General features: G+C 38.1%; 1 protein-coding gene across 1 annotated transcript in view; it reads right to left on the bottom strand.

Moving 5' to 3' along the window:
- Positions 1–22,376, bottom strand: part of HFM1 (helicase for meiosis 1) — a 189,623-nt gene that overhangs the window by 108,712 nt on the left and 58,535 nt on the right. The window contains exons 11-12 of the mRNA XM_053693124.1: positions 18,998–19,143; positions 6,900–6,994 (exon numbers count right to left, since the gene is read on the bottom strand). Coding sequence (XP_053549099.1) covers positions 6,900–6,994; positions 18,998–19,143 — 241 coding nt within the window. The remainder of the gene's footprint in view (positions 1–6,899; positions 6,995–18,997; positions 19,144–22,376) is intronic.

Raw genomic sequence — 22,376 nt, 5'->3', positions numbered from 1 at the left:
CCTTGGAATCCTAATCTTACTCCACGAGTAACCCTTGGATTCGCACCAACAAAGATATTTCCGCCATATCTTATGGTAAATTTTCCTGGTAACAGGCTTTCTAGCCTGGATCAGAGTATCTATAACTGATTCAGAGAACCTACGCCTAGCTAGAATTAAGCGTTCAATCTCCAAGCAGTCAGTTGCAGAGAAACTATGTTTGGATGCTTGAATGGACCTTGGAGAAGAAGGTCCTGCCTCAAAGGTAGCTTCCATGGTGGAGCCGATGACATTTCCACCAGGTCTGCATACCAAGTCCTGCGTGGCCACGCAGGAGCTATCAGAATTACCGAAGCCTTCTCCTGTTTGATTCTGGCTACTAGCCGAGGGAGAAGAGGAAACGGTGGAAAAACATAAGCTAGATTGAATGACCAAGGCGCCACTAAGGCATCTATCAATGTCGCCTTGGGATCCCTGGACCTGGACCCTGTAACAGGAAACACTTTTAACTACGGTCTTCTAGGGCACAAATGCAGCACAGGACAATCCACTGTAGTTTAAAAGGCTTTATTTTTCACAGCAATAACAAACAGGCAGTTCATTTTCAAAAGAGGGAAATCTTTCCTCTACAGCAAAGTTAAGTACTTTTAAATGTGTCCCAGCACTTCACAGCATTCCACAAGTGCTTTGTAAAAATAATGTCCTTTTACAGTTCACTGGAACAAAAGTCTTTTACACAATGTAACAAACACACACACCAGCTTCTGTAGCTGTGTAACTCCCTCCCAAGGCCTAAGTGCGGCTGCTATTTAAACCCTCACAACTTCTAATTAGCCACACCTGTGATTAGCTGCTGGACAGCTTCACAGCTGTCTGGGATAATGGCCCACCCTCTCTCCAATTATCCCAAACCCCAGGGACCCAGAACACAGTTTATCAACTGCATAATCAAATACACACTCTTTCTCCCTGGGGTTTTAACTGAAAGGAGAAATAGCATGTACAATGCTTAGTCTTAAATATCTTCCATTTATAACCAGGCCTTGCTTTCTGTCACAACCCGTAACGGGGAACTTTGGAGTTCTGGCGGGACGCCATTAGATCCAGTTCTGGAATGCCCCATAGTTGGGTTAGCTGGGCAAAAACCTCCTGGTGGAGTTCCCACTCCCCCGGATGGAAAGTCTGACGACTCAGGTAATCCGCCTCCCAGTTGTCTACTCCTGGGATGTGAATTGCGGATAGATGGCAGGAGTGATCCTCTGCCCATTTGATGATCTTGGATACATCCCTCATCGCCAGGGAACTCTTTGTTCCTCCCTGATGATTAATGTACGCTACAGTCGTGATGTTGTCCGACTGAAATCTGATGAATTTGGCCTCCGCTAGCTGAGGCCAGGCCTGGAGCACATTGAATATCGCTCTCAATTCCAAGATGTTTATCGGGAGAAGAGATTCTTCCCGAGACCATAGACCCTGAGCTTTCAGGGAGTCCCAGACCGCACCCCAGCCTAAGAGGCTGGCGTCGGTCATGACAATGATCCACTCCGGTCTGCGGAAACTCATTCCCTGAGACAGGTGATCCTGAGACAACCACCAGAGGAGTGAGTCTCTGGTTTTCTGGTCCATTTGTATCTGGGGAGACAAATCTGCATAATCCCCATTCCACTGTTTGAGCATGCACAGTTGCAGTGGTCTTAGATAAATTCGGGCAAAAGGGACAACGTCCATTGCCGCAACCATTAGACCTATTACCTCCATGCACTGAGCCACAGAAGGCTGAGGAATGGCATGAAGAACTCGACAAGTATTCGAAAGCTTTGACTTCCTGACCTCCGTCAGAAAGATTTTCATTTCTACCGAGTCTATTATTGTTCCCAGGAAGGGAACCCTTGTGAAAGGGGAGAGAAAACTTTTTTCTACGTTCACCTTCCATCCGTGAGACCTTAGAAAGGCCAGAACAATGTCCGTATGAGCCTTTGCTCTGCGAAAAGACGACGCTTGTATTAAGATGTCGTCTAGGTAAGGTGCTACTGCAATGCCCCGCGGTCTTAGTACCGCTAGAAGGGACCCTAGCACCTTTGTATAAATTCTGGGAGCAGTGGCCAACCCGAAGGGAAGAGCCACGAACTGATAATGCTTGTCCAGAAAGGCGAACCTTAGGAACTGATGGTGATCTTTGTGGATAGGAATATGCAGGTACTCATCCTTTAAATCCACGGTAGTCATATATTGACCTTCCTGGATCATCGGTAAGATAGTCCGAATGGTTTCCATCTTGAATGATGGAACTCTAAGGAATTTGTTTAGGATTTTTAAATCCAGGATTGGCCTGAAAGTTCCTTCCTTTTTGGGAACTACAAACAGGTTTGAGTAAAAACCCAGTCCTTGTTCTGCTGTTGGAACTGGGTGTATCACTCCCATCTTTAGAAGGTCTTCTACGCAGCGTAAGAACGCCTGTCTCTTTGTCTGGTCTAAATACAAGCGATAAATGTGGAACCTTCCCCTTGGAGGAGAGTCCTTGAATTCTAGAAGGTACCCCTGAACAACAATTTCTAATGCCCAGGGATCTGGAACATCTCTTGCCCAAGCCTGAGCAAAGAGATAAAGTCTGCCCCCTACTAGATCCGGTCCCGGATCGGGGGCTACCTTTTCATGCTGTCTTGGTAGCAGCAGCAGGCTTCTTGGCCTGTTTACCCTTGCTCCATCCCTGCAAAGGTTTCCATGTTGGTTTGGGCTGGGAAGCGTTACCCTCTTGCTTAGTGGCTGTAGAAGTTGAAGCAGGTCCGTTCCTGAAATTGCGAAAGGAACAAAAATTGGCCTTGTTTTTAGCTTTGAAGGGTCTATCTTGTGGAAGGACATGGCCCTTTCCCCCAGTGATATCTGAAATAATCTCTTTCAACTCTGGCCCAAATAGGGTCTTAGCCTTGAAAGGAATATTAAGCAATTTTGTTTTGGACGACACGTCCGCCGACCATGACTTTAGCCAAAGTGCTCTGCGCTCCACGATGGCATAAGAAGTCTCCTTCTGGAGCGAGTTTTCCAGTTCCTCAAACCAAAAAGCCGCTGCAGTGGTTACAGGAATAATGCAAGAAATTGCTTGAAGAAGGAAACCTTGTTGAACAAATATTCTCTTAAGTAAACCTTCTAATTTTTTATCCATAGGATCTTTGAAAGCGCAACTGTCTTCTATTGGTATAGTCGTGCGCTTGGCTAGAGTTGAAACTGCCCCCTCTACCTTAGGGACCGTCTGCCACGCGTCCCGTCTAGGGTCAACTATGGGGAACATTTTCTTAAATATAGGAGGGGGAACGAAGGGTATACCTGGTCTCTCCCACTCCCTAGTCACAATATCCGCCACCCTCTTAGGGATCGGAAACGCCTCAGTGTGTACCGGGACCTCTAAGAATTTGTCCATTTTACACAATTTTTCTGGGACCACCAAGGGGTCACAATCATCTAGCGTAGCTAAAACCTCCTTAAGCAGGGAGCGGAGGTGTTCTAGCTTAAATTTAAATGCTATAGTATCTGGCTCTGCCTGCTGAGAAACTTTTCCTGTGTCAGAAATTTCTCCCTCAGAAAGGCCGTCCCTCACCACCAAGTCGGATTGTTGTGAGGGCACTACAGATAAATTATCCAATGCGTCTGATTGCTCATTTTCTGTATTTAAAACTGAGCTATCGCGCTTCCTTGGAAATGCTGGCAGTTTGGATAAAAATGCTGCAAGAGAATTATCCATTACTGCTGCTAACTGTTGCAAAGTAATAGGGATCGATGCGCTAGAGGTACTGGGCATCGCTTGCGCGGGCATAACTGGTGTAGACACAGGAGGAGAGGAGAGAGTACTATCCTCATTACTTTCTGTTAAGGAATCATCTAGGGCTACATCTTTAAGTGTCACTGCATGGTCCTTAAATTGCTTAGACGCTATAGCACACTTTAAACACATATGTAATGGGGGTACCGCCATGGCTTTTAAACACAAAGAACAAGGTCTATCTGAAGGCTCAGACATGTTTGACAGACTTAGACAGCACTACAATACAATAAAAAACACTTTTGAAAAAAACGTTACTGTGTCTTTAAATAATAAAAAGTACACACTTTTTTACCAAAACATCAAAAAAACATCCAATCTTAATGAAATTTTCACCACATTATCCTAATGCTTTGAAATGATTGCACACAAATTTTCAAAACAATTAACCCCTTATTGCCCAAACCGGAGCTAAAAGAAGCAGTCAACCGGTTGTAAACACTACAGCACAATGCCACAGTCTCTACTGTGGCTTTACCTTCCTTAGGGATTATTTGAAGATGAAAATAAGCCTCTCTGAAGTCCTCCCTGAAGTGTCTGGACTCTACACGTGAAGCTGCATGAACTGCCTAGTAAAACAACTGCGCAACTGAGGCGCGAAAATTAGGCCCCCTCCCTCTTCATTCCGGAGTGATGGGGCCTTCTGAGATAGATTAGGTGTCTAATAAAATGCCAGTCGAATAAAAACCCCCAGAAAGTGTTTTATAAGTTTAAAAACACTAGATTCAATATGAAATCATGCTAATAAAGAAATCGATTTAGCCCAAAATAGTGTCAACCAGTATTTAAGCCCTAAACTTAAGCCATCCTTCTATACTGAGTCTCAGAAAATGGCTTACCTTCCCCCATGGGGATTCCTGTCAGTCTTCTAGCATTACTGGGTCTTGTTAGAAAAAATGACTGATCATACCTGAAGCAGTTAAGCCTGCAAACTGTTCCCCCCAACTGAAGTTCTCCAGTACTCAACAGTCCTGCGTGGGAACAGCCATGGATTTTAGTTACGGGTGCTAAAATCATATTCCTCTCAGCAGAAATCTTCATCACTTTCTGCCTCAGAGTAAATAGTACAAACCGGCACTATTTTAAAATAACAAACTTTTGATTGAAGAAATAAAAAATACAAATCTAACACCACAAACTCTTTACCCTCCCGTGGAGAAGCTACTTGTTAGAGCGGCAAAGAGAATGACTGGGGGGCGGAGCCTGAGGGGAGCTATATGGACAGCTCTGCTGTGTGCTCTCTTTGCCACTTCCTGTAGGGATTGAGAATATCCCACAAGTAAGGATGAAGCCGTGGACCGGACACACCAATGTAAGAGAAATTATTAACACAACACATAGAAATTCTGGCAATCTCTTACAAGCACACAGCTAGATTAGAAGCAAAATGGAAGAGTTTGTTACAGCATTTGGCCAAATAGCGATAGGCCCAGAACTGCATCAAGGTCTCTTCCTCCCAGGGTCCCCAACCTACAGCCACACAATGCATGCTTTCGACATAACATACTGAGATAAAAACAAGGGTGACACAGGCCCTTTGTAATCTCCCTACACAAATACAAAACACAGAAATGGACTGCACTCTATATACCCACTATAATATATACATACTATAAACTGATATAGTCTCTGAACTGAAATAATTAGCACATTTATGATATGCCAGTCCAGTATTACATGTTCTGTTTTTTTCTTGCATACGTATAAAACAGTTTTATATTGCAAGCTTCATATATACAAAACTAAAAAGCAACAAAGGAACACTCTGTCCCTAAAGTCCAAGCTAAGCTTCATGAAGAGTGATATCATTTTCTCTGTAGCTTTGTATAAGAATTCACCTATCTGTCCAGTGACAAAAAATATTTTCACACATTAATAACTTAAAATATTGAATCAATTTACTTCATATCTGAAGTGATCTGGATACGTACCAAAACCACCAAATTTCAGCCAAATCCATTCTCCCATTCAAAAGGTATAAACGTGAATATTAGCATTTAACATTGAAATTATAGCTGCAAGGTATAAACATTTCAACACATTTCAGAAAAAAATTTAGAAGTTCATCTGAAATAAGAATTTTTTATGCCCTGCATTAATATTTTGTACTCAGTTTGTTTACATTTTCATTTAAAAGTCATGAAACCCAACATTTTTCTTTCATGATTCAGATAAAGCCAGTACCGGACATACAGCCCTGGTACGAACTGTTTTGGGCCCCCTAAAAGGTAACTTAGTAGTAAGCAATAGTAATAATATACACGCTGCTCTGTATAATGATTTTGAAGATAGATAGATAGACCTGCAACCTGAACTAATAAAAAGATCTCTGGTTTAGGATTGTATAAACTGGCTTTTGTGCCCCCCCCCCCCCACCAGTGCTTCTGCAGTGCTGCTCCAATGGTAGTTCCAACCCAGCATAATTTTAAAACAACTTTTTAATTTACTTCTATTATCACATTTACTTAGTTCTCTTGGTATGCAAGGGCGTAAGCTCAGGAGTGGGCACATGCATGGCACACTATATGGCAGCAGTTTTGCAAGAAAGTTATCCATTTGCAAGAGCACTAGATGGCAGCACTGTTTCCTGCCATGTAGTGCTCCAGACACCTACCTAGGTATCTCGTCAAAAAAGAATACCATGGGAACAAAGCTAATATAATAATAGAAGTAAATTTGAACCTTTTTTAAAATTGTATACTATGGGGCCGATTTATCAAGCTGTGTATGGAGCTTGATGCCCCTGTTTCCGCTGAAACAGAAGTTATGAAGCAGTGGTCTAAAGCCTGCTCTGAGGCTGGGGACAGAAATCAACCCGATCTAATACGATCGAGCTGATTGACACCCCTGCTAGCGGTCGATTGGCTGTGAATCTGCAGGGGGCGGCATTGTACCAGCTGTTCACAAGAACTGCTGGTGCAATGATAAATGCAATGATAAATGCTGTCGGCATTTATCGATGTGCAGCGGACATGATACGCTACATCGTATCATGTCCGCTCGCACTATAATAAATATACTCCTATGTCTGAATGACAAAAAAAAAGGGTTTTCATATCCCTTTAATATAATATTAATCTTGAAAGAGATCAGTAAATGTACATACCTGCTTTCTATAGTATCGGCACCATCCAACATTTGTACATATTTCTCTCTGGTATGTAGCCTTGTCATAATCACTGCTGTGGCTGTAGTATCAAACTGTTTGTAAAGACATTTAAACACACTGAATAAACTATTCTTATATGCTATATGTGGAAGATCAAAAATATCTTACAGATAGACTTTTTGTCAAGTTTACATTGCCAGAATATGATGTAGCTCACCGCCCCAATTAGGGTGGAAAAACGTACTGAATTTAAGATTCTTCAGCGGCTCCTCCCCCTTTCAGTCCAGTTTCAGATGTATTCCCCATAGGAACCAAAGATCATACTTATTGTTTATTTAAGAGCTTAATTAAACAGAGCATTAAGGTCAATTTTAGAAGAGTGCATGGGGATACAAAGCTAATCTTCTTAGTGGTACCACTATTTTTTTCCCCACAAGTAGTGCAAGGTCATCTGACTTTGTCTGCTCCACAGTCATCAGGTAAAAAGCATGCTTGAATGAGGGGGAGGGTGAAAACTGCCCCCTCTACCACTGTCTCTTCAAACCAGGGACCACCTTGGCATTTTCACAGCGCACCTAGCTATTCCCCAGAACCACCCAGTTGCACCCTCAGAACAACTGCAAATCACCCATACTGTCTACACCCATAGGACACCTTTAACATTACTCACTGCTCTCCCTAACATTGTCTAAACTCCAAATTCTAGCAATCTTTCCCTCCACATGATTGTTGTCTTGGCTGCTTCTTTATGTATTATGTACTATCCTCTTGAAGAAGGTGTGCAGAACTATCTGATGCATTGTGATTTTGCTACCATTTGAGTACTAATTTAGGGCTACATTACAAGTGGAGCGCTAACTTATCACGCACCGATAAACGACAAATTTGTCCGTTTACGAGCGCGCTATAAATAACCAGCCATTGCAAGTGCATTAAAAAGTTTTTAGGGGTTAAAGTTGGCGGTGTGAGTGTAAGGAAAAAAAATTGGCACTGAAAAGTGCATTTATATAGTGGTTTATGGGGACTGTGTGTTCCCTATAAATATATATACACATATTAACATATAAATATATATGTATTTATTCATAGACATTTAAATTTGCTGCCCATTGCTGTGCAACTTACCCCCTTCGCTGTGCTAGGTTTTCATGCCGTGTGTGACGGCATGAGAATGAGGCTCCCATTGGAGTCTATGGAAGCACGCTCACGTGAGCTCAATGCTTCCTTGCAATTTGAATACAAGGTCGCTTTCGCATTGCACCTAACTTGTTATTACAAAGTTGAGTGCAAATATCGCTTTCCTCTGTGATACCTCATGGGGTTAAACTGACAACTGTTCAGTCTATGATTTTACCAGTTGTCCAGGGGGTGTTTACGAAACCATTGCATCAAATTACCTCAAGAGAAAAGATATATATATTATTATGATATAATTAGCATTCAAACCATTTGGAAATGTAACAGTTTATGAATTTTCATCAACCAATGATATATTTATATCCTGTGAGAAAGAAACAATAACTTTTATCCTCTTAAAAAGATAAAAACCGGGGGGCGGAGCCAACCGCCGGGGTGATAGGACGTGTATAGCAAGAGCTCCTGCATTTACTGCTCAATTTAGATCTTTTTCATATGAAAATACTGCAATTTTTTTTCTTCAGGAACACCTATCACCCTGGCAATACTATGCCTATGTAATGCCAATGTAAAGATTTGGGAAATTTGATGAATAAACGGCTCTTATTTCCTTTTACTGCATCACCACGAGGTAGCTAGTATCCTAGGCCTGGATACACACTGTGGAGGCTTCCTAGCTATTGTCTTTCCCAGGCGCTGGGGCGCAACTACTTAAGCTTTAACTCCTGACTAGCAGCCCTGTCTAGCGTCAGGCCGCTACAAGTGACCGGCACCTACCATGGATTCACATGCCCTCCTGCAGGAAATCAGCTCCTTATTACGGCAGTACCGGGAGGCCTTTACAGCTTCCCTTGACCCTGTGTGTGGAGCCCTTTATAACAACCCCTTGGACAAGGACCTCACCAGCGTAGTTACCGGTGCGCTCTCCTCCGGAGACACAGCATTTTCCCTCTGCAATGCTCCACCACCTTCACTCTCAGATCCCCAATCGCAGAGACTGCCCAGCCCATTACCGGTGAAGAGGAATTGCCCCGATATTACTCTACCTCACGAGTCCATGGCTGACTGGGGGCCCATTGATATGGGAGCTGCTGCGGACTGCATAGGTGTGGAAGAAGCTCATGTTTATACAAGTAAGATTGCAGAGATAGAGGGGTGCACATCGCTTAAGCTTTCCCTACAGGGGTTAAGTCTGTTGTCTGTTCGACAGAAGATAGACTCGACCCTAGAGACTTTAGCTGACAGCAAAGAGCCGGATTCTAACGCTACGCGGCAACCAAAGGCTGTTTACTTGCTTGGGACTCTGACACGTTCATGAGAAAACAAAATGTGATATAGAAAAGTGAAGGCGCCTAGAAATGAAAACTTCTAGATGTGGGTGATATAAATCGATTACAATATCAACACAACTAAACTAGATAATGTGATAATGAACTTTCAATGCTGTGAATATATATATATAAATAACATAAGAATATAAGTGAACGAAGTATAACGTAATATACAGTGCCAAACTAATGATGTGTTCAGTGTCCTTCAAATGGAGAGCAAAAAATCCACAAAACTAAAATTAAAACGGACAATCACATATAATCTACACAAACATGTGATATGTTCATAACCATCAATATATATGTGTATGTTGTCAAACCACAAATAACTGTGTTATCGAGACCAGATTACTATCAATACAGGTGATATTGAAGACACACAGTGTTAAATAGCAAGGCAGGATACATACAATAAGGTACCCAGGTACTATAGATCAAACGTATAGCCCTCATACACAATTCATGTAATGGAGATTTTCCTCCGAATGTCCACTATATAGCGGGTGTGCGGCAGCAAACACTCCTTCCAAGGCTGATGGCACCAGCGACAAAAAATGTGAGGTTTATTTTCAATTCGTATTTACTATTTTGATATGCAACAAACTGTAATCTTTATGAAGATATAGCGGTTACTGTAACTCTCTTGCTTTTATGTCATTTATTTGTTGTACTGCATTTATACCTCAATAAAAAAATTATTTAAAAAAAAAAAAAAAAAAAAAAAGATAAAAACCTCTATTGCTATTTTCCTTGCCTTCAAGGCGGGTCCAATGAACTAAGATTCCAGACATACAACCATGTCTGTCTTAAGGATAGTAAAATAGCGCTGTCACACTTTCTCAAATAGAGATTGCTTTAGGCTACTGGTGCATACATCAATAAAAATAAGAAAAAGCTGTGATATATTCCTCAATGCAATAACAATGTAGTAACAGCAAATTTATTTTCCAAATGGACAAAATTTAAAAATAAAGTTAGAATACATGAGATTGGAAGGAGTTTCCTTGTTTTCTTTTGGTTTTCTGCTCCTCCCTCTAGGTTTCTTTTTCTTAGATTCGTTAGGGGTGCTAGGTGTACCCTTTCTGATATCTCCCCTCTTGAAGTCTCTGCTGATGGGGTGTCAACTAAAAAATGTACTGAGTGTGTAGCATGATTCTGTATTCTGGTTTCCCTAGTAGGTTCATGTATATTTCCCTGTGCTATTGGTTGGTATCTATTTCTTAGAGGTACTTGGCTGAGGAAAAACCATGCTAGCAAATGCAAGCAACCAAAACAGACATCCTTATAAATTGATACACTTCAACAGACAGCCTTACCTGTTATATACGTACATAAGTCATGTATAAAACAATGCTTCTTCTTTATAGCCCTCTTCTTGTGATTTACATTACATAATTTAATTTATTAGATATTTTCACAACAATTGCTTATTTAACTTTTTTTTTTTTTTTTTTTTTATAATATTTTTATTGAAAAGGGAAATCCATGAGGGGTACAGAAAAAAGAAACAAAGGAGAAGGACATTGGGGTATATGACATCTCAAGTTCACATATTTGGAAGTTGTAGATATACATTTTACATTCGGACAAGAAAAAAAAAAAAAAAAGAAAGAAGAAGTTTCCTTCTGTGTTATATACCAGCCAGTTAACCACGGGCTTACTCACAAAAATTAAATAAAATCTCAATCCTTCAAATCCCCTACCTCCCTTAGTAACACCAAAACAGTTAGTTCCTCCCTACATGAACAACCTTTTATTATATGGTATGAAGACAGACACCCAAGCAAAACAGGGTGAGGGGGAAAAAAAAAAAAAGAAAAAGAAAAGAAAAAAAAAAGAGAAAGAGAAAAAAAAAAAAAAAAAACCAAAAAGAGAAAAAAGGAATATGAGTATGGTATAGTGTCCTCAGCCTTCTCTTATTCCCAGCTCAGTATACCAAGGGTAGCTCATTTCTAAGTATGGCATTCATTACATACTCTGTAGATCTGAGTGGATAGATAATTTTCTTTTGCATATCCGGTGACTGTGAATATATAAATATTTCCCATTTCTTGAAAAATCTCTCAACTTCATTACTTTTATCTAATTCTAATAGGCATTGCTCTATAGTCATTTGTTTCATGATCTGATTATTTACTTCAGATATAGCAGGCACTTTTTTCGAGATCCATGTTTTCAGTAATAAGAACCTGGCCACCCCAATAGCTAGTTCAATAAATTCCTTATTATTGATCTTTTCTTTTATATCTGGAGGGAATAGAAAAAATACTAAAGCTCGATAGATCTTAAACTCTTTTTTTAATATTCTCGATAGCCAGAAACTCATTTTATTCCAGTATTGTCTAATTAATGTGCATTCCCAAAAGTAATGCACAATATCAGCCCCCCTGCTACCGCATTTGACACATTTATCTTGCGTTTTACTATTCCATCTTGCCATGGCAGAAGGGGTAAGATATATTTGATTTAATATATTATTGTGTACTTCTCTAAAATTAGTAGAAATAAAGGTCTTATTAGATCTCGTGATACTATTTTGTATATATTCTTCATTGCAATCTGTTAAACCCTTCAAATGCCATTTCTTAACGATCAGTTGCAGATTTGAATTACCCTCCTGTCTTAATGATTCCTTGTACCATTTTTTTATTGAAAAATTCCCACTCTTACATAGATCCAGGAGATAAGTAAGTGACGGCCAGCCCCATTCATTATTTTGATTCTGTAATAATTTGTTTACAAGGTCTCTTAATTGAAGATAAGCAAAAAAATCTTTGCTAGGGAGGTCAAATTCACCTCTTAGCTCTTCGAATGTTTTGATCTGTGCTATAACTGAAGTAAAATTAATCATTTGACTAATATTTATTAAGCCCTTTCTTTTCCATCTATGGAATACTGCGGATTTTAAAGCTTCTGGAAACGGGGGATAACCAGTTATTGTTAAAAAATTGGATACTGCAAAGTTAACTTTTAATTTCTTACAGTATTGTTGCCAAGCTTTTATAATGCCGAGATATGAAAACAAACGTTTAATTTTCTGAGGGATATCTTTAGCTTGTGTGTGTAGTAACGCTTTAGGTATGTAAGGCTTTGCAATCTCTTCTTCTAATAATTTATCTGTGAAATATTCTTTATCTATCAGCCATTCAGCTGCTATTTTAACCAGGCATGCTAAATTGTAATTCCCAATATCTGGTAATGCATAGCCCCCATATTCTTTTGAGTATGATAGTGTTTTTAATGAGATTTTTCTCCTTCCCTTTCCCCACAGAAATTCTGTTATATTTTTATTGAACAGTGTGATATCGACATTCTTTAGAAGGAGAGGTAGATTCTGTAGTTTATAGAGGATCTTAGGGAAAATGATCATTTTAATTAAACCAATCTTTCCAGATAGAGATAATGGTAAATGTTTCCAAGCATTTAGCTGAAGATATATTTTCTGGAGAGTTGGAATTAAGTTTAAATCATACCAGCATTTTGGATTCTTATTAAGAATGATACCTAGATACGAAATTTGATCAACAACTTTAAATGGACTTTTATACGAATCCTTATAATTACTGAGCCATAAGAGTTCCGATTTATTGACATTTACTTTATAACCTGAGAAGGAGCTATATAGTTCTATTATTTCCATTAATTTTGGGATATTATGCTTACTATTTCTTAAAAAAATCAATATATCGTCCGCATATAGTAAAATTTTTTCTTCTATATTTTTACATAGGGCCCCTTGCAACACCTGGCGGATTTTAATCGCTAGCGGCTCAATTGACAAATTGAATAGAAAGGGGGATAGGGGGCAACCTTGTCTGGTACCTCTTTCCAGTATTATTTCTGTAGAATCTAACCCATTCACCGAAATTGTAGAAACCGGATTGTTATAAATAATTTTAATAAAGTTCACGAATGGTCCTGAGAAACCAAATTTAAGCAAAGACGTAAAAAGATGATCCCACTGAACTGCATCAAAGGCTTTTTCGGCGTCTAGAGCTATTATAGCCGCGTCCTGGTTTGATTTATGAATTTTCTCAGGTTGGTCCGATAATTCTTTAAAATATTCGATAATGAGACATGCCTTTCGAATATTTACTACAGAGCTTCTACCATTCATGAAGCCCACCTGATTAGAATGTATAATATTACCCATGATATTTTTTAATCTTTCTGCTACTATAGTAGCCAAGATCTTATAATCTACATTAAGTAGAGAGATGGGCCTATATGAGTCTACCCTCTCAGGATCCCTTCCTTTCTTGAAGATCATAATTGTAACAGCCCTAGTAAAATTCTTTGACATTGCTCCATTCTCTACATAATAATAGTTAAATAATCTAGTCAGGTGTGGTATAATTTCTTTATTTAATATTTTATAAAATTCGGCTGGAAGCTGGTCTGGACCCGGGGCTTTGTTTAATTTAGATTTATATATTGTACTCTCTACTTCCTCCTCTGAAATTGGCGAGTTAATTTTTTCCATTTCTTCTGCTGACAATTTAGGGGTTACAATAGTTTCCCAGAATAAATCCTTATTGGCAATATCTACCTCACGTGCACTGTAAAATTTCTGGAATGTGTGGTAAAAGGTCTCATTAATCTCTATGGGATTATGTACAAGTTTGTCCTCTACTCTTAATGCAGATATTATACTATTTTTCTTCTCAGATTTCACTAATCTAGCTAAATAGCTACCTGTCTTATTCCCAAACTTCATATGTTTTGCCTTTTTTTTTAGGTCCTCTCTTGTAGCTTCGCATATATAAAAAAGATCTCTCTCCTGTTTCGCCTGGGTATATTTTAACCAGTTATTCTTTGAACCACATTGAAGAAATCTATTATACATATTAGTTAATTGGTTAGTAAGTTGCTTTTCTCTTTCCTTTCTTTTTTTCCTAAATCTAGACATGAAACTTACGATTTCTCCCCTTAATACAGCTTTTGCTGTTTCCCATAGCGTTTCTACTCTATCATCATATTCTCTGTTTAAATTTAGAAAGATATGCCATTTTTCTTTTAACATAGCTACAAAGGATGCATTTTTTAGCATGTATTTGGGGAAATAGAAAGAGTTGCTTTTATAGCTACTAGTTTTTATATCATCTGCAAAAAATTCTAGTGTGATGGGTGCGTGATCAGAGATTGCAAAATCCTTTATATCAGTCTTAGGTTCTATTTTAAGAATGGAGTCAGTTACTAGGAAGTAATCAATTCTAGAAAATGATAGTAGTGATTTAGATAGACATGTGAATCTTTTGACATCTGGGTACTGAACTCGCCATATATCAGATACTTTAAGTGTTTTTTTGAATGTATTTAGAATCCTCATTTCCTTAGCTAATCTAAAGTCCTTCTCTCTACCTTTTGTACTTTTCCTATCTATTGGAAATTTAGGCGTTAAATTGAAATCTCCGGCTATTATTAAATTGGTCTCTACATAATTCAACAATAATGCTTGGAGTTTCCCCCAGAAGTCCATATCTAAATTATTCGGACCATATACATTGCATATAGTATATATCTTCTTCCTAATTTCTAATTGCAATATAAGAAAGCGAGCATTTTCATCTAGTTTAGCCTCTATAATTTTATAGTCCAAATTTTTGCTCAGCAAAATAGCGACTCCTTTTTTCCTTACTGTACATGGTGTGGCTAGAATTTCTTTTACCCAGTTAATTTTTAATTTAGCTATTTCCGCTGCAGATAATCTGATCTCTTGCAATAATGCAATGTCAGTATTAAATTTTTTAAGATGTTTAATGATTGCCTTCCTTTTAATCGGGGATACAATCCCTCCGACATTCCATGATGTAAAATGAATTATCGGTTTTAAACCAATAGCCATATTATTGTTCTAGGCAATTTTTATTGTTGGTGTATCCACCTTGATTACTCCCCTTACTTTATTAGAACTATGTATATAGAGAAGGCTGAGGAAAAAAGAAGAAAAAAAAAAAAAAAAAGGGAAATAAAAATCATTTAGCACTATCTGAGAATATATCATCATAGCTTTCATGATCTTTTAGCAAGATACTGTATAGCTTCTTCACTGTTCTGGAAGGATTTAAAACCTCCCTTATCCCCTATCTTTAAGATAGCAGGATAGATTACAAACGCTTGTATTCCTTTTTGAATGAACTGTGAGCACAGCTGAGACATTACTTTCCTTTTATTGGAAGTTTCCAAAGAAAAATCCTGAAAGATAAGAATCTTTCTATCCTCCAGCATTAGCGGTTCTGAGAGTTTTTTATAGTGTTTTAAGATTTCTAGTTTATCTTTATAATTTAAAAATTTAGCTATCACAGGTCTAGAGAAAGGCCTATTTGGACGGTCTTCTGATACCAGCTGTTTATTGGGACCTAGTCTATGAACTCTTTCAACTATAATCTCTGAGCCTTCCCTTAGTATACCTAGGCGTTTTGGGATTTCCTTTATAATTAGTGCTTCTAGATCTGCATTTGCAAATTTTTCTGATATACCTATGAATCTTAAATTATTCCTTCTTGATCTATCTTCTGCTGTATCAACCCTCTCTTGTAGTTTTGTGATTTGCTCTGAGAGTGTCTCGATTATGTTACTTTTAATGCTCAATTTATCCTCTAGATCAGAGATTCGATTTTCTGCCTCTCCTAACCTCTGGTTAAATTGTTTTACTTCATTTGACACTGCTGAAAGTTCTAATCTTAATTTGTCAAACTGGGGCAGCATCAGAGCTGATATCTGATCTATTAGTAATTGTGTATCTATATTACCATGCGTTACATTTAGGCTTTCTGCGCTTTCTTGTGTTTGATCATTAACATTTTTATTCCTGTTTCTCTCTCTATTTTTAGCTGACGTCATGATTGGTGATTTATCTTTTAAATTATGGACAAATCTGTCCATTTATATTAATCTACTCCCTTTAAGTGAGATTTGTCTGTGTATATGAGAATGAAAGACAAAAAAAAGTGAATATTTGTTGCAAACAAGTAGGAGAGTGAAAAAAGAAGGAAAAGTGAAGCCCCCCAAAAAGGGAGGTAGAGAGGGAGAAAAAAAAAAAAAAAAAAGGGGGGGTACAATAAAAAGCAGGTAGGTCAGTAGCTAACCTTCTGACCAGTGAGTCTAAAGTGGTGAATCTCTGTGTCTGTTAGTGATAAGTGATTTATTGCTCCTCAGGCGGAAAGTGAAAAAAAAAAAAAAAAAAGAAACAACAAGTGAGCACACTAATGTAGTGGAGGGGGAGTCTTATAGTATTTGCTCACCAGCTATTATTACAGCTTGTTATAAACAGGTAGTCAAATTTACTAGAAGCTAACCTAAGCTCTTTGTACTCTAGGCCCTTGATTCCTTATAGACAAGTATTGCAGTCATATTACCAACAATGTTAGGCCTAGAAAGCTAAGCCTCTACACAGGAAGAAAAAAAAAACAATATTTATCAGCCACTGTATGGCTTTTTCCTAGATTTAGACTATCTTGAAATGGTATATGCAGACCTTATAGCAATTTATATACAAATTGAGTAACACGCTCAATAACACCTCTGAAATAGGTTTACAAAGTAGTAAGTCCCTTATATGGGGAATAAACAGCTGTCAAAAAGCAATAAAAAAGAAAGGAGGGAAGAGAACAAAAAAAAAAAAACAAAAAAAAAACATGTAAACAATTCTTGCAGTTCCAAATTCTTTCCTTCCTCTTTTCTGCTATTTTTCCCCTTCCCTTCCTTATCTTTAGAGATCAAAATCTTTACATTTAACTCTTTTACCAGGCATCCGTTGTATATGAGACAATGTTTAAGATATTACTCATTAACATCAACATACAAATACAGTTCTATGCATAGTATATCACTTGGCTAAGAAATTTTACTACAAAGAACTTTTTAAACTAGAAAACATTTTTCCAATACTATGTGCTCTCTATCTTTGATGTAACTGCAAGAGCTTGATTATCCAGAGCAGTTAGTATAGCTTCCTGTATCAGATTAGCTTATAGCCAATTTTTCACTGGGTGCTATTAGATCCACCAATAATTTTAAACTTATATATTTAGGGCCAAATGCTCCCAGCATGAGCCTTTAGCAATTTAAATGACCAGTTTGTGAGAGGTCTTCTTCTTTGATAAGGAAAGTTCCAGCAATTATTAAGACTTTTTCCTTTTTGATTTTCCTGATGTTAAATCTGTGCACAGCCAATAACACAGCCTTAGTTAGACAAGTTCCTGAAAAAAGTCACACACGCAGCTCTTATAGACTTTTCCTGTGTTCCTCCCTTCTTGTTTTTACTTTCCTTGCTTTAGCCAAGATGCAGAATGTTCTGTAATTCCTTACATGATAAATAAAGGCATCAAAGAAGTAGGGAGAAAAAGCAAAACAGTCACTATTAGCTAAGTGTATGCCTCTTCACTGGGACCTCTGTATAAGCTGAGTAATGTACTGTAATACTGAAACCTTTAGGGCTCTGTGCAGCGATACCTCAGTTCAGCTTGTTAGTGTATTTTCATGCCGTGCCCACAGCATACCATGAGAAATTATTACAACAAACTTTAAGGAGGGGTATAATAGTGAGTTCTTATAAAGTGTGCAGCTTCACTGGGGTCTTATCAGAACAAACATGCTTCCACATACACTTTGTGCATATTATGCCACCAGACTTCTATGCAGCACTTAACCCTTACCAGCTCCTCTTCCTTTACTGCTAGCACAGCTACTCTTGTCCTCAGCAACCTTGTTTTACACAGGATAGCGTCCTCTCTAGCGCTTTTTTTTTTCACCCCAGCAGGAAAACAGTAAACAGAGAATGACACCTCAAGCTTAAATTATTCACCCAGACTTTAAACTTTGCACTTTGCATACACTAAGCATATTCCAGAAAAAGCCAAAAGACACTTATCTTTATAGCACCGAACGTGTGCTTGTTTTCAGCGTGTTTTCTCCCCAGCGACATCAATCAGAGGGTGCTGCTTCAGCTACGAAGCTTTTTACAGCAAATGACAGACTTGGCGGAGTATCACTATACTCATGTTCGTGCGCTACTTTCAGTATGTGCTTCTCAGCACCGGCACTCGGTCTTTAGTGGTGCTCCAAACTGACTTGTAGCGCCTATGCCCGGCTCCAATAGCAGCCAATGGCTTGGAACTGGCGGATTAGCTTTCCCTCGGTCCGCGCGGCATAGTCTCGCTCTGCTGCTGTAGATCCCGCCCACCGGAAGTCCGTCCCATTGCTTATTTAACTTTAATAGTATAAACGATCTAGCATAGCTAAATCTATGAATTCTGCATGTTTATTATACAGCAGAATATACGTGGATCCCATGTCTGGCAAGGAAAACTACATTTTCAAGTTCATTACAATATAAAAATGTACCACAATAAGTATGAGTACAAATAAATACAAAAGGATATGTCACTTACTACTGGATTTTGTTTTACCTTCTAGGTTTTGCGACTGCTGAGTTCTGTTTGTAGCTGAACAGTTACTGTCTGACACTGTTTGTAAAGTCCCTTTATAGCATATTTATTACTTTATACACCACGTGACATAGTCAACTGTTTTCTCTATCATATAACATTTTTTAAGATATTAAGAAATATAATCACAATTAACAGGATTAACAGTATACTGTAATTATATTAACACACCATTTACCTGAGGTCTTCCTGCTCTGCCAATCATTTGCAGGATATCAGTCTCACTATATTCTTGATACATCCCTGAAGCATAATGCATTGTGGATTTAATAATAACTAAATGAGCTGGCAAATTTACGCCCATGGCCAAGGTGCTAGTAGTAACTAAACAAACAAAAAGAAGATAAGAAAAACAAACAAAACGTCTATAAAGTAGCATATTTATAGACTAATGTGAATATTGTTTCGTATATTTACTCAGATTAAAAAAAATGTAATTCATAGACCACACAAAGTTAACATAAATTATGAACAAGGCTTTCCATTAGCAGTTGCCTAGGGCACAAATGTCCCAGGGGCACATTCCAACGTTGGTTCTTTTGGCTTCCGCTAATAAGTCAATCAAATGTTCAAAATTTGTAGAACTTGCACCACTGATTTCACCATGTATTCATTTTCTGTTTAAAATATATAAACCCTCCTAACATTTGCCTGACAGACATTCTGTTGTGTTTATGTCTATTGTCCATTCAAAAATTGTTTGTTTTAGTAATATGTTGCGGGTGAATGATAGCTAGGTGGATGGATGGTACAACATACAATGAGGAAGCCAATTTTTAGTCTTGCCTAGGGAGCATTAAACTATTGATCTGGCCATGACAATAAATAATTAAAAGTACTTGAATTTGTTAAATAGGAAAGATAGAGGTTGTGATTAAGGATTTAAGGAATGTTAACATAAATTGCTCTTAGGAATTTATTGAGAAAGAGGAAGACAAATCAGGAATACCTAGAAAAGTAAGGCACACAAAGTCCAGTGGAAAAGGAGTGCCTGACCAGGGACAGGTAGACAAAAGAAAGGATAAGGCCACAGAGACATAGAAGATTAAGAGTAGTCCAAAAACAGGCTAAATGCTACAGACTTTAACAACAACACTTCTTCAAAGCATTGGAACCCTATGTTTAAGCACAACAACCATGTAGAGATTATGCAAATAGTTTTAAGTTATTTCAAAATAAAGTTGACTACCCCAGATCAGATAGTTAATTCCCCATGAAAATCTGTTGTATGTAAGCAGTTAAAGGGACACTAAACCCAATTTTTTTCTTTCATGATTCAGATAAAGCAGGCAATTTTAAGCAACTTTCTAATTTACTCCTATTATCAATTTTTCTTTGTTCCCTTTCCATCTTCATTTGAAAAGCAGTAATGTGAAGCTTAGGAGCCAGGCCATTTTAGGTTCAGCACCCTGGATAGCGCTTGTTTATTGGTGGCTACATTTAGCCCCCAATCAGAAAGTACTACCTAGGTCCTGAACCAAAAATGGGCCGGCTCCTAAGCTTCACATTCCTGCTTTAAGAATAAAGATAGCAAGAGAATGAAGAAAATGTGATAATAGGAGTAAGTTAGAAAGTTGCTTACAATTGCATGCTCTATCTCAGGGGCCGCCAACCATTCGGACCTCAGGGACCACTAAACTCACATTTTTTAATCCCGTGGACCACTAACATGATTTTTTTTTAAAAAAAAGGTACAAACCTCTATAATGTGTGCGTGTGTGTATATATATATATATACATATATATATATATATACACACATATACATACACACATATTGCACATAACTAGTATAACCATAGCTAAGTTTACATTATGTATATAGTTACACATTTCTAATAATTATTTTTTGGAATTAACTAACTGAACGACATAACTGAGAGAATACTTCCAAATGACAGGTGCCAACTTTTGAGCTGGAAACAGAGGCAGAAAGTGGGGGGAAAAGAATTATGTTTAAAAGGACCACAAGACTTCCAAGTTACCTCCGCAGTTAGGAATTATTTAAAAAAAGATATATTATCATGGAATTAATATAATACTGGTGGGATATGGCTGATCTGCTGGATGGAAATGACTGGAATTCAGGTGGAATGGCTTTGTGCACTGGAAAATTATTAGAATGAAAAATAATTAATATTTAATAAAAGAAGATGGAGGGGGGGAGACAAACAGTAATGTAAGTCCATCTGAAGAAATTAGGAAATCTACTACAAAGAGACAGGTAAAGGGAAGAAGATAAATTAAATATAAGAGAGAATTTTGTTTTTAGATTTTCTTTTTTATATACTTTAATTCCACTATTTCAAGCAAAGACTATACCAACCTCTGCTGGCTTTAGAATGGAAGCATCTTCCTCTGAGCAGTGTGCCGGGTGGGAAGAGTTAAAAATACAATCTAGTTACGCAAGTTGCGCAGTATTATGCAACGTGCATTGGGAGATTGTAATTTAACTCCTCCGTCGGTTTTCCCTGATGTCCAGCCAGGCACTGTAGGGAGTTGCGGCGTGACAGGGGTGACATCATCAGGGGAGAATAATTCCTGCTTGATGGTGTCAAGGACCACCAATATCTTCTCGTGGACCACCAGTGGTCCACGGACCACTAGTTGGCGACCGCTGCTCTATCCGAATCATGAAAGAAAAAAAAAGGGGTTTCGTATCCCTTTAACCCCTTAATGACCACAACACTTTTCCATTTTCTGTCCGTTTGGGACCAGGGCTATTTTTACATTTTTGCGGTGTTTGTGTTTAGCTGTAATTTTCCTCTTACTCATTTACTGTAACCACACATATTATATACCGTTTTCTCGCCATTAAATGGACTTTCTAAAGATACCATTATTTTCATCATAGCTTTTAATTTACTATAAAAAATTATAAAATATGGGGAAAAAATGAAAAAAAAAAAAAACACTTTTTCTAACTTTGACCCCCAAAATCTGTTATACATCTACAACCACCAAAAAACACCCATGGTAAATAGTTTCTAAATTTTGTCCTGAGTTTAGAAATACCCAATGTTTACATGTTATTTGCTTTTTTTGAAAGTTATAGGGCAATAAATACAAGTAGCACTTTGCTATTTCCAAACTACCTTTTTTCAAAATTAGCGCTAGTTACATTGGAACACTGATATCTGTCAAAAATCCCTGAATATCCCTTGACATCTATATATATTTTTTTTTAGAAGACATCCCAAAGTATTGATCTAGGCGCATTTTGGTATATTTCATGCCACCATTTCGCCGCCAAATGCAATCAAATAATTATTTTTTTTCACAAATTTTTCACAAACTTTAGGTTTCTCACTGAAATTATTTACAAACAACTTGTGCAATTATGGCACAGATGGTTGTAAATGCTGCTCTGGGATCCCCTTTGTTCAGAAATAGCAGACATATATGGCTTTGGCTTTGCTTTTTGGTAATTAGAAGGCCGCTAAAATGCCACTGCGCACCACACGTGTATTAAGCCCAGCAGTGAAGGAGTTAATTAGGGAGCATGTAGGGAGCTTCTAGGATTAATTTTAGCATTAGTGTAGTGTAGTAGACAACAC

The sequence above is a fragment of the Bombina bombina genome, chromosome 10, assembly GCF_027579735.1.
Source record: "Bombina bombina isolate aBomBom1 chromosome 10, aBomBom1.pri, whole genome shotgun sequence".
Taxonomy (NCBI): domain Eukaryota; kingdom Metazoa; phylum Chordata; class Amphibia; order Anura; family Bombinatoridae; genus Bombina; species Bombina bombina.
The sequence above is the reverse complement of the archived record's forward strand: the minus strand, read 5'-3'. Positions and strand labels throughout refer to the sequence as shown.